Source organism: Parasteatoda tepidariorum, chromosome 10 (assembly GCF_982258835.1).
Source record: "Parasteatoda tepidariorum strain Cologne lab strain chromosome 10, Ptep-v5.0, whole genome shotgun sequence".
NCBI lineage: Eukaryota > Metazoa > Arthropoda > Arachnida > Araneae > Theridiidae > Parasteatoda > Parasteatoda tepidariorum.
This window is the reverse complement of record NC_141764.1, coordinates 79,828,203-79,841,731: the sequence shown is the minus strand read 5'-3', so window position 1 is coordinate 79,841,731 and position 13,529 is coordinate 79,828,203. Positions and strand designations below refer to the sequence as shown.

The following is a 13,529-nucleotide window of genomic DNA, read 5'->3' as shown; positions in this document are numbered from 1 at the left end:
ATTTATATAAATCACACAATGAATTAGTAGCTACTAGGATTACATTATACAGTAATAAAAGAAATACTAGGTTACTAATAGTAAAACCTAATATTTCTTTTATGAAATAATTAATTTCTTTCATAAAATAATTTAAATGACAAAGGTAAAGTTATCTGGAATGTCAATTTATCCGACGGTACTGCGTTTTTTAAATGAATCAAATATGACGTTTGCCAGTTCCACAATCAAGCCTATGATTTACAGAGGTTTCTGCACCGAAATCTGAAAGGGGTTTTCCATTTAGATGGATGTTCATGATTGCGTTTAACGCTTACGTTATGCTGTAATGATTACGTAATGCCATTTTTTGTAAGTTCATTGCTGAAAAGTCCCTTTCAACTGCTGCAGTACTCCCAGACGGAAAAAACATCAATGCACCATGCGCAGTATGTTGCTGTACGGGATTTCTAGATTAGAGGGTCATTTTAGAAGTGGCGCGCTAGACTCTTGTAAGATAACAAATATTGAAAGTGTAGCATGGACATTAACGGGAAAATTGCCGTCCGCGCGGACGTCTGATTCGAGAAATTCGTTGTCCGCTGGAAATTTTTGACCGCCGAGGACGGGCGGAGCCCTGCTTGATAATCAAAAATAAAGACTGGACCTAGACTTGGGGATCTCTCAAATAAAGGGGACCAAAATATCTTGAATATTGAATTTTACATCGAATTTCTTTAAGCTCACATTATTTACGTTTAAGTAATAGGATGAAAATGGCTTAGTTTAAATTTTTCTGAAATTTTAAATGTGAAAGTTTTTGTAGGGATTTTGTATCTTTGTTTCGTATCTTTTTTCATGTTTGGTCTTGATTTTAAGGTATTGGATTTATTTTTACTTTCAAAGAAATTAGGTATTATCGAATGAATTTATTCTAATAATTTATTGGCTTTATTTTATTCGTGAAGCTTCTATGCAAAGATGTTATGTAATTAATAGTTTTCATTTTTCTATAAGTTGTATAACAAATTGAAAGGGAGGTAAAAACATTCAGCAAAATATTGCTAATAAACCTAATTCATGGCTTAATTTTTTTTCTTTTGAATAATATTATTTTTGTGCTATTCACTCTTTACTATTAAATTATTGGTGCTGTTTATTTGATTAGATTTATATCATAAACTATAGTAGCTTAGCTTAATAGCAATTAGGCTTAATATAAAATAGACATATAAAAGCTGAACATTTATCCACGTTGATTTAGAGCAGTGTTTCCCAAACTAATGACTTTTATGTACCCTTTCTAAATTTTTCGTAAGGCTGTGTACCACTAATAAAAAAAATTAATGCATTTTTTACTATAAAAAAATTGCAATAAAGTTACGAATCACGACTGGCTGTTGATACCACTAATTATTAACTGTTAACTCTGCAAAAGAAGTAATCAACAGAAAAATACGCTCTCATAATTTTTCATGGCTATAGCTTAATTTTTACATAAATTTTTTTGAAATTTTCGCTTGTTGCAAGATATTTCGCATAAGAAAGCGTACCCCCGCTAAACTGCTTCCGTACCCCTGGGGGTACGCGTACCACGCTTTGGGAAACACTGATTTAGAAAATTTAAATTGGAGCTCCCAAATTAGTTAGTCTTTGTCCCCTTAGAAATAATATGTCTTCAAATAAATTTGTCTTATATTTTATATGTTATATAATTAAATATACAATAAATGTGTCTTTAAATTTTATATGTAGACAATAATAAAGATCGTCCTTTTTATTTATTTTTGCCCACAAAATTCTAATTGGCGAAATCTACAACTCCTTAAAACTAATTCTAACTATTCACTCCTTAACGTTTGCAGTCATGGCTCTTGAAATTATGCCAAAAAAACAGGTTTTCCAAGATTACTCGTTGACTGTTTGTTGCCAAACGTACTTCTCCTATCCTGAAAACACTCAAAAATTGCCACTTAATAACTTCATCTACTAAGATCCGTAAAATTTAAAGACCTGTCAAAATTTGTTAATGTTGAAGTTAAATATGACTAAAATAAGATCTTTATCCGAGAAATATTTTTTTTTCCCTATTGTGACACAAACATTCTTTCTCTATCCCTAGTGAACCGCCATCTGGCGACCATGAGTAGAAATAGTCTGTTAAGCTTTTGAACTCTTTATGTACAGACTGTGTATACCTTCCGTCTCCCTTTTATTAATCAGTATCTGTTTGTACTTTTGTGTGTAACTTAACCAGTGGCGTAGCGAGCTTAACTCGCGCCCGGGGCACAATACCCTTTTAGCGCCCCCCCCCCCAATTCGAAAACCATATAATATTATGTGTAAAATATATATGGTTTATATATAGGCGACTTGGATTATAGCAAATTAATAAATAAATAAAGTAAAATAAATAAAGTCATAGACTCAAGCTAGGCTTTAAATTTGAGACAAAAAATGTAGTTGAGAGAACAAGACTAGATTTTGAAATGTATATGATTATCTAGAATTAGTTCAAAAGATACCTATTATTTATTTTACATATTTATAAGGAAATATTTTAAAAACCCTCAGTTTTTAAACAATAAAAAAGTAAATATTTATTATCTCTAAGGAGATACATATATTTAATAATCATATGATTATAATACATTAACTATTACTATGTCTAAATTTTCCGTGCTTTTGATGAAGCAAATGTATCAATAATATCATCAAAATTGATCATTTAAAATTTTTCTCTTTCCACACTTAAAAATGCGAGGTCACTTAGGCGATCTCTCAAAATTGATTTTAATTTGCTGAATGAACGTTCGCAGCTAGCAATTGATACTGAGATAGTCAGGAGTATTTGAAATGCCGCTCTCAGATTTGGAAAAACATCTTCTTCATTCGAGATTGATTATAAAAGTAAGAAATTCTAATGGAGTTTTAGGTTTAATTTCTTTTCTACTGCGGAGTAACATTTTGCTGTCACATATTTTGATAAAAAGTTCTATTACATTGAAATCTGTATTATAAAATTCATCCAGAGTTGCAAATTCTTTTTTTAAGGTCGTTATCAACATTATCCTTGTTTAATAAATTTTCAACGTCTAGTAGAAATCCAAATTTGAAATTAAGGTCACTTAATCGTGTAAATCGTGTACACATTTTTTGTTGGAGACGATCAAGAGTGCTTTTCATAACGCGAGAAATTTCACTTTCTGCGGAAAGACCACCATAGCCAATTCTCCAGGCACGTATTGTTGTATCCATATCCCATTTTTCCCAAAGAGACTCTGCTTTTTCTATTACCTCTTTACAGAGCTTGTCTCAAATTTCGGCTAGTTCAGTCGCTAATGATTCAAGATCATGGAACACTTCTCTAAAATTCATTCTAGGATCTTGTAATCTGAGCTGCACACGATCAATCCTTCTTAAGATTTCATACCAGAAATGAAGTAAAGTTATAAAACTAAAGGTTAGTATATTTTGCAACAGAATTATAGCTTCACTTCTGTTGTCACTTGTAGTGGTAGTATGCTCTGATAACTTTTCTATTAGTTCTTTTATATTCTCTAGCCCATAGATGATAACGATAACCGCTTGTATTCTAACGCTCCATCGCGTTTCTGATGTGTGACCTGCCATCACGGCAGCATTATCGTAACATTGTGATCTGCAGTTTGTTAATGAAATTTCATCGTAATTTAATTTCTCTAAAATTGTATTTTCGATCGAGGCTGCATCTTTAGCATGTATTTCAATAAAATTCAAAAAAGATTCTTTGATGGAAACTTTTTTATTGATAAAATCAGCATCTACATACCTAGCGACTTGGGACATTTGTTCTCGATGAGAGATATCAGGAGTTAAATCAAACAAAAGTCCATAATATTTATTTCTTTTGATATCGTTTATAAGTTGATTTCGAACTGTTGATGCCAGAAGATGAATGAATTGATTTTGAATCTGTGGTGACAAATAGGAGAACAACAAATTTTTCTGTTAACAAATTTTTTCATACTCTATTCATTTAATAATAGAAGTGTCGAGTAGATGTAGTAAGTAATCTTATTTGATTTATTACTTACCAAGAATGCATTGAACTTGAAAGGTAGTAACATAGTGAAATGTACAATATAATTTATGCTGACATTAAACTTATATATAATATTTAATAACATTTCATTTTTATTCTAAGCAGAGCGCGATGACAGGGACGTGAATTAAATATTGAAATATATTTAATATGAATATGAATTTAATATAATGTTTAATATGAATTAGATATTAAATATTATGAATAATATTTATAAATTAACATTTATTATATTACACTGGCACTAATTTAAAATATATTTTCCAGAAATCAATTATAATAAAAAAAAATTATCCAGCAATTTTTTGTTTTGCGGACCATTTGGCGCCCCTTTGTGAGTAGCACCCGGGGCATGATGCCCCCCCTTGCCCATCCCTCGCTACGCCACTGAACTTAACCTTATAATATTAAAATACTGTTAGACTAAAAGGACTGATTTACTTTTACCCACTACCACCGGACACACTATATTATTTAAATGTTACCTAGAGCCTCCTTTCACAAAGTTCTTAAGTGATATAAACTGAATATACTTCTTATGTCAGAAGAATTTTATTTTTTTACTGAGAAATTCAGATTTCCTTACAAGAATCTGCTGATGCAAATTTAAGAAAAAACTAATTACAATTTTGTGCTAGTTACAAAATACAATTTCGAACAGTCAAAAGGCAGATCATCATCAGGTAAATCTCGGACCTTCCACTTAATATCTCCAAATCCGTTTTTCTCCAAAGCCTTCTGTATATCATCCTCGCCAACTGGAAGACAATGGAATTTGTTGTCGCCAACTTTCCAATACGTGCATTTGATTGGACCAATCATGACGAGCTTTCCACCTTTCCGCAGCAGCTGATTCACTCGGCCAACTATTTTAGAGTAGGATTTCAGGTCGACTGCTGCTGTCTCCAATGTAAGTGCGGTCAGGATCATATCGTATGGCTGTTGTGCGTATTCTTTGGCAATGACTTGGTCATCTAGTACGTCACAGTGGATAACAGCTTTAACAGAAGATCGGATTCTGTCCTCAATTTCCTTTGCAGCTGCCTTCACATCACTAAATTTTTTTTAAAAAAAGAAGAAAAATTAATTTTAGGTAAAAAAGAAAAAAACTATTGGTGGAGCAGGGCGAAAAAGTAATTGATTACAAATAAGCATTACAAGCAATCAATAACTTAAAATCGTCAACAGAAGTAATTGTAGTTTTTATAACATTAATTTAGCCCTGATTACAAGTATTCATTCATAACTATGAGTAACTTCAACCAACGATTACAATGAATTAGAGTCACAAGTAACCATGATTCTATATGTTACATTGATTACAATGATTACTAGCAATCGTGTTATCATAAGCCACGATTACAATTATGATTACTTGCTGTGTCACTGTCTAAGTTTTAAATTTAATTTTATTTAATTACAATTAAAATTATAATTTGAAAACAAAGAAAACATTTTTCCGACAAAAATCGTAGTATTTTAAATTGCCATGATAAGTAATCAATGTTATTGAAAACATGGCTCAGGATCACTTGGAATTTTAGATCACATGATTACTAGCAATCAGAAACACAATAATCGTTGATTATGATTACCTGATATAAATACAAGCAATTAAATGAAATGCAATAAATAATCACAATAAACATTCGAACGCCTACTATGTTAGGAGTTTTACAAGATTTTAGAAAATTATCTCTAACTTATAGAATAATAGCAATAAAATCAAGGTTTATAATTCTGTGGCAGTGGGGGACTTTTTATTTCTTTTCTTCTCCATGAAACACAATTATTAATTATTTTCACTTAAAAAGTCTTCAATGAAAACAAATTTGTACAGAAAATTTATTCAAAAATTCCCATGCCTTTTGAGTTGAATTTAAATTTGCAAGGAATAAAAAGATTCAGAGAAATGCATTTTAATTTTAAAAGAAATTTTTTTCCCTGGGATAAGTAAAGGTAACTGTTAAGCAAACCTAAGGACAACACAATGAAAACAATAGCCTTAAGAATAACTTTTTATATTGGCAAGGAATAATTTATGAATTATGATACGAGTAAAACTATTTTTTTAGAAATACAAATACCGTTTTTTTTTTATATATTTGCATCGTTTTTACATTAACGTTTCACATCTTTTACATCATCGTTACATCGTTTACATTAACACACACATTGGACTGTTAAAATTGCAATTCCTTCAATCCAATAAAGGTTTCTTAACCCTTAACGGTACGGAAAAATATTAATTAAGATATTAATTATAATATTAACTGTATTATTTAATATATATTTATAATATTAATTATATTAACTATAATATTAATTAGAAGCATAATATTTATTGTAATTAAGTTAATTATTAGTATGACAACAATCAGAGTGATATGAGAAATAAAATTAATTTTGCCGCAGCGTTGGACTCAGTAAAAGTACCATTAAAAAAAAGTGCCACAATTTCATGACGGCATTGGTCCATTAAGGGTTAAATAGCGTGCTTGGTTGACTCATAGGAGAATAAAAATTAGGATTTTCACTTCGTACATTGTTAAATATGTTCGAAACAAAAATTAACCATTGTACAACGACATAGAAAACCGATTCTTAAAGAGAAAAAGCCCTTAATTTTCTTAGAACATTTTAAGCAAGGATGGAAATTTTCTAACTGCAATATATGAGAATAGAATTCTGGCGCCTGATGGAATTACTCATCACATTACTCATCTATTCAGTACAAATCCAGAAGATGGTGTTATTGTTCCTGTATCTCCTCATCATGATCCCTTCCTCCACGGAATGATCTTTAAACCATCCCTGCGAATGATTTGAAGACAATAGACTACTTGCTTTGCTGAAGATATGAGGAATTAGCAACGCGGTTGTTAACTCATTTGATACTAGTTAATTTACTGATAAAATATCATTTTAACGGATATTATTGTCAGCATGTTAATGTAATATTCTACTCAAATTTAACTTCATAATTCATTTAAGCAGGAAAAAATTAACTTTTAAAATATAATTTTTTGAAAGAAAAAAACGGGGGGAAAAGATTGTATTTATTAATAGATGTTCTTACAAAAAAAAGTGATGCTATGCATTTAATATTCTTTCTTAAATTAAATTAGTATAAGAAATAACATAAAATTTGTGCTCCAAACAAGAATCATAATATGTAAGGTGAACTGTAATGAAAAATATGCGGCAGTTGGTGCAGATTAAAGAAGATGGATTCTTTTTCTTCTTCTTTTTTTATTGTGGCAGGGATTAAAATATTGATGAATGATGTCTGATTAAAGCAAATAATAAAAACAGGATCATAAACATAGCAAAATTTTATTAGTTGTAGTCCTTGAGATGTAAAAAAAAAGAACGTTGTTATTCAAGTGAAAATTCGAGTAAAATCATAAACTTTGCATAATATGAATAAGCACAAGCCACTGGAAATAAATCTGCCACAACTGGCCTCAGCAAAAGCCGAATCAAAGTCAGTATTTAACCAACGCTTCTGCAATACAGGAGAGCTCCATCATAGGCGTATTATCGATAAAAGACACTGCCAAAAGAAAAGCCAATTCAGTCAACCTCACGATATCTCATGTTAATATTTAAATAATTTTACTGAAGATTTAAGGCCAAATAGTTCGTTGGAAATTAAAGTTAACCTAATAACGTATTTGTCAATTTTTATTGTGGTTGAAGAAAGAAAGGTTAAAAATAAATTTTGATGTTCGTGACATTGAATAATAATTACTTATACACTTGCATTGAAATAAAAGTTAGCCGTTACGTTTATTGAAAATAGAAATATTAGCATTCGCTCTTTATAAAATTGAAATAAAATTAATCAACTGATTTATTTATCTAAAAAGGGATATGGAATGATTAAACTTATGAAATAAAGGAAATTTAAAAGCTAGGAAATCTGTATTGCCCCTAATGGCATCACACAAATTAGAATTTTTATTTCTAAGACGGTCATCAATTTAAAGGTTAGACAGAAAAAGGATTCTACTCTATTATACCTTTATCTAAACCTAGGAAGAATCATATGAATGTAATTTTTTTATTTACTAACATGCTACGCTATATATTACCCTATAATATTTTGAAAACAAACTTTTCATTTTAAAACCCACCAATAGTCCAATGGGCAGATCTAGTGCGACGTAAATGAACTACAACAACAACATTTTAAAACAAAATATTTACCACTGTACACAAACTTCATTCTTTACAATAACTTTTTCATCGAAATGAAAATCCATATGAAATATGCATTTAAAAAATCAGAATTTGAGTGGTGCATTTTAAGTAGAACGATCACATCAGATTCAGCAAGAATGTTCCGTAAGTTTCTAAAAGTCGTGAACTGTATTTTATTATTCTTTAAGATTTTAACTTTTCTTACTTTTTTTCTAATATAATTATTTAAAGCATTGGTAAACGAATTAAAGAATAATTAAGGAATAGAATTAATTAAAGAACAATGACGTCACGTGGAAACTATGTACTGAATCGTTCGAAAAGTCAGCTGTTAAGCCATTGTTTACTATTTAAAAGTTGAAAGGATTTGGAGCGCGCTTCAAGAGCTCCGTTTCACAAAATACATGACTTATTGGCAATATTTAGAAAGCAGGCCACACAATGAGAACGCAAGTGGTAAGAAAGATTTTTTTTAACAGCAGGCACTGGACTTATCGTTCTTCGTCAAGGAAGGTGCTGGAAGTGTTGCTCATTTTAAGGAAACTGGTAGAGATGTGCAGCGGAGTACCTGGCCAATAAGGCTACCTCCGTAGATTATGCGGTGGTAATTGAATAAAGAAGGTGGAATTGCATGAAGTTGAAGAGATGATGTTGAAGCTCTGCATGCTTTGACTACCAGCTAAAGGGAAAGTGGTCTCGAAGTATTCCGTCTTGGCATCTGAAAATGTTGCTCATTTTGCGTTGCCTGTGACCAAAGTCACGGAGGCGAGCAACATTGTCCACGCCACACTGCTACAGATACCCGTTCATAGGGTGGGCCATATTTACACATCACACACAACAAAGAACAACACACAGAACGAAACACCCATACCCTACGCGGGTTTCGAACAGCAGTCATTGGCTTCTCAGTCAGGCACGCTAACCACTCGGTCACCTGGCCGGCAGTGGTAAGAAAGAGACATTACGAGACACAGATTCTCATACTTTTTCATTAGCATGCGCACATCACCTCTGCGCATCCAAATGCAAAAGTATAGGTCTCTTTCTAACCCCTTGCTTCCTCAGTGTGTGTCCTGCTTAAGATAAGGGAATTCGTAACACCCCATTAGTAAAAGTTACACTGCATAAAAAATATGAAATCATACGTTCTCTTTTCCGCTTTGGCCACTCTCTCGAGAAAGGGAGACCAGTCTATGCAGTCGGGATCTTTTCTCACCCATTTTCTGAGCTGCTCACAGTTGCTCTCCACAAACTCGCTAAGAACTATGTGCGGAAAATAGGCACTGGCAGTTGCTACATTATGCACAGTTGGACCACTGCCCAGGTCTAGTAGTCTCTCTCCACTAAATTTTTCTAAAAAATAAATAAATATTTTTTTTAAGTAATAAAGCGCAAAATATTTAATTTAGTTTTGAAAATATTAAATTTTCGCAAAATAATCTCTGTTATACAGGTTAATTTTCAAAATAACATTGCTTTGTATGTATGTTACCGTCAATTTATGAAATCTGTTATAATATAGAACAACGGTTCCTAAATGATGTTCTACGAACCTTAGTGTTCCCTTGAATTGAAGAGGTTTAACTAAATTATTATTTTTCATAACCAGTGATGACTTTTGATGCCTCTGATTATATTTAAACCAACCAATAATACATAAATTATTTAATCTTTCGGTTGCTTTTGTAAAATTATTTCAAGTAAAAGGCAAATGAAATGAAAATGGCATTTTCTAAAGGTAAATATTTCTTTTTCTATAAATAAAGTATTGAAAAATTACTAAAAGTGCAATTTCGAAGTAAACCATAATTCGCATTATTTTATTCATTTTTAGCTTCTATGTATGTATTACACACCAAACCTTATCATAGATGAAGGTTGACATGGTCGATAACTACTATTCCCACAACTAAATTTTAAAAAAAATTGGTACTATTGATAAGAGAACTTTTCAATTATGAAATAACACCTCCTTTACATTAGAAATCTTCAACGCGTGTCTCGTTGAATTACCTTAATACTTCTGCTGCCTATTATACTGCAATGTCCCTAACTCATACTTACGGTGGTGTGTTAGATTTTAAATTATTACCAAAATTCAATACATAAACTCAGCCCTATTTAATCGAGATAAATTAATTGTTTGCACTGTTGTACTTTAGAATTGCTTAGCACAGTTCCCGCCGCGTATTAAAGTTACATTTGTTCTAAACTCGCTTGAATTTATAAAGTGGCTGATTTTATGAGACGGCACACCTACAATGCGTAAAAAAAAAAATAATCAAAGTTAAATTTTACAAATATAGAAAGCTATAATTACGACATTTTTATTTTAACAACATTTAACATATATTTTGATTAAACATGAGCAGCATTTTTTATTTTATGAAAGTATTTTAATATATTATTGAAAATATCTATTAACAGAATTTGAAATTAAAGAATCGGCATCGTTTGATTGTTTATAAAAAAAAGTCTGGGTTTACGACTATTGTTCAATTCCGTAGCGTTGTAATTTTTAACCTAACTCGGATAACCAGGGAACTCCTGGATCAAGCAATGGGACAAAATAGCCTTCGTGGAGGACTTTTTGATGGAACTAACCCTCATTGGTGTAACAAGGAGAGGAAAACCACGAAAACCTCCCATGGTCAGCCCGACGGCAAGAAATTCTAACCCATTATCCGTCTAACACTTTTACGTCAGCACTGTGGTCGGTGTGAACCGGGAGCAGAATTTGATCCTGGGTCACTTCAAGGTTAGGCGAATGCTCTATCCCCTGAGCCATCGCGGCTCTTTATTCATAATTGAATGCAAGACTTAAGTTATTTTATTAACTAATAGAAATGTGGGAACCGCGGTGGCGCAGTATAACTACATCTTGCTTTAATGTTATTAAACTGCATGCCCAATGAATCACATAAAAGTATAGATTCATTACGCGGGAAATAAACGCAGCCCTATTTAATCGAGATGATTTCTGGAAAATACATTGCAGGAAAGATATGCTCACCACATCGAAGTTCGACATACAGGGTATTCCGCAATTATCACTCTTACTTTCCTTTTTTTTTTTTTTTTTAGAATCATTCACAAAAATGAAATTTTCGCATAGAGTCGCAAATTTGTATTTAAGCGAAAAAGAGAGAAAAATACTATCGAAATCTGTCAAAATGCTAATTATAAAGACAGAAGGAAAAACATCAAAAGTCTACTCTATGGATCTGCGGCGTGGCATTGCAATAGCAATATAGTGAAAAAAACTATTAATTTTATAAGAAGTATATATTTACAACAGTTTAAGCGGAATCTTACGTATCATGTGGTTCCATAAAATTCGTAACGCACAAATCCCTTAAAAACAGAAACCAATTGGAATAGAAATTAAAAACGTAAATGAAAATAGATTAGTCATGTTCTACGAAACTTGATAATTTTATAGAAAAAAAAACAAGTTTTTGATTGGAACTCTCGGGGCAACAGCAAAAGAGAAGGACCTAAAAATAAATATAATTTCTCTTTCTTTTATTTGCTCAATCCAAGTGTTTATTTTTCTATCCATAAAGTAAAATTTTTTATATATTTGAAAAATACGGAAAAATTTAATCAAAATTTGAAGCCGGGGACGTTTTCGTGATCTGTGGCAGAATAATTGTCAAGTCTTGGCAACTTCTGGGCAGCAACCCGCAGAAAACTTCAAAAAAAAAAAAAAAAAAAAAAAAAAAATCGCAGAAACGGACCAACGCGAAAGGTATTACTCGTAGCCACCCCCAGGCAAATTTCCACATGTTTTTTTTTTCTTTAATTGCAAGTTTAGAATCCATTTGGCACCTTGACGATTGTAGTTAGCGCCACAGATCACAATATGGAAATATCCCCCAAATACTTAACGCAAAAGGTGAGTTGAAAACAATAGGAAAGACATGGAGAGCTGCAAAATATCTGGACACTAATTTAGAGTGAGATGGGGAGCTTTGATAGAATCCCTATGCTCCAATTCGGAGTGAAGAAGAATACGATGTAACTTGAATCGTATGTAACTTGATAAAAGTTAAAGGTTTTTCTAATAATCGCCTTCCAATCTTTATCTATTTCTTCTGGCAATCAAACAGGTTTTAATGTTTCCAATATCGCCTCCTCATAACGGATTAGTTCGGTTTCGAAGCGTTTGCTTTTCTATCAACTAAAAAGCATGCAGAGAACGAAATTAACTATAAAATAGTAAAGCAAAGTTTACTTTCAAAAATAACTTACCAGTTGTGAAATATTCATAAAGGCATGAAAACCAAAAATCATAATTGTTCTCGGTTTTTTCATTCTTTAATCCTTTTAATTTAAACTCTTGGAATTCGATGGGATCCAAATTCTTTTGGTAGTCTTCCTTAATTTTCTCTTCTTGACTTGCCATGGTTAAATAAGTCGCACAGATTAATTACAAGCCAATTACTAATTGAAACTTCGAGAACGACAACTAAGCACCCGGCTGTTAAAAAGTTTATCTCGTCGACTTTTGAAAGCTTGTTATCTTACTGTAATCATATCAACGATAAGATTTTGTAGAAGATTTACCATCAAGAAGAGAAAAAAAAAACCGAGGTCAAAGCTAAAAAGAAACTTAAGTAACGAATTATATTTCATATCAGAAAAGAAAGTTTATCGCAAAAATAATTTTTTTTTAAATATTTTATGACGTCATTTACTTGCTCTGAATGATTCTAAAAGAAGTCTGCCTTGAAATTTGCTTTAAACAAGTGCTTTTAATTAAACGTAAATATTGCTGGTTTATTATTCAAAACAGAGTATTATCTAGCTAGTGGAAGTAACAGTTTGTAACAGTAACTTATTGATTTAAAAAAAAAAATTCTGCAAGCACTTATCGATGCAGTGGCGTCGATAACACTCAACTAATTCATCATCGCTTCAGTTCACCGGAAGCATAATTCGTCGATTAGTTTCTCTTACATTATTACAAAATTAATCATCAAAAATTACTTATCTAATCATTATAAAGACTAAAATTTAATAAGTTCAAGATATTTGAGCAATTTTTTTTTTTATCTACAAGCTGTTATAAAAAAAAACAATGGCATAATAATCAAAACAAGCTCTAATGAAAAATCTTTTTTTCTTATCAAAATTTGTGTAATACGCTTGCATTACACATGTATTTTGAGATTTGTTATAAGGAATAAATCTCATAGCATGGGTCATAGAATTGACACAATTGAAGCGGTTTTCTTTCTAAAATTTATCTGAA

General features: G+C 31.5%; 2 protein-coding genes across 2 annotated transcripts in view; one reads left to right on the top strand and one right to left on the bottom strand.

The window, feature by feature from the left end:
- The window catches only part of LOC107448536 (BOS complex subunit TMEM147), a 64,973-nt gene that overhangs the window by 25,148 nt on the left and 26,296 nt on the right, over positions 1-13,529 (top strand). The window lies entirely within an intron of this gene.
- Positions 4,600-13,174, bottom strand: LOC107448533 (nicotinamide N-methyltransferase). Its single transcript, XM_016063774.5, has 3 exons — positions 12,527-13,174; positions 9,418-9,625; positions 4,600-5,117 (listed from the first exon to the last, which is right to left on the bottom strand). The coding sequence occupies exons 1-3, from the start codon at positions 12,678-12,680 to the stop codon at positions 4,685-4,687; spliced, it is 795 nt and encodes a 264-aa protein (XP_015919260.3). The 5' UTR covers positions 12,681-13,174; the 3' UTR covers positions 4,600-4,684.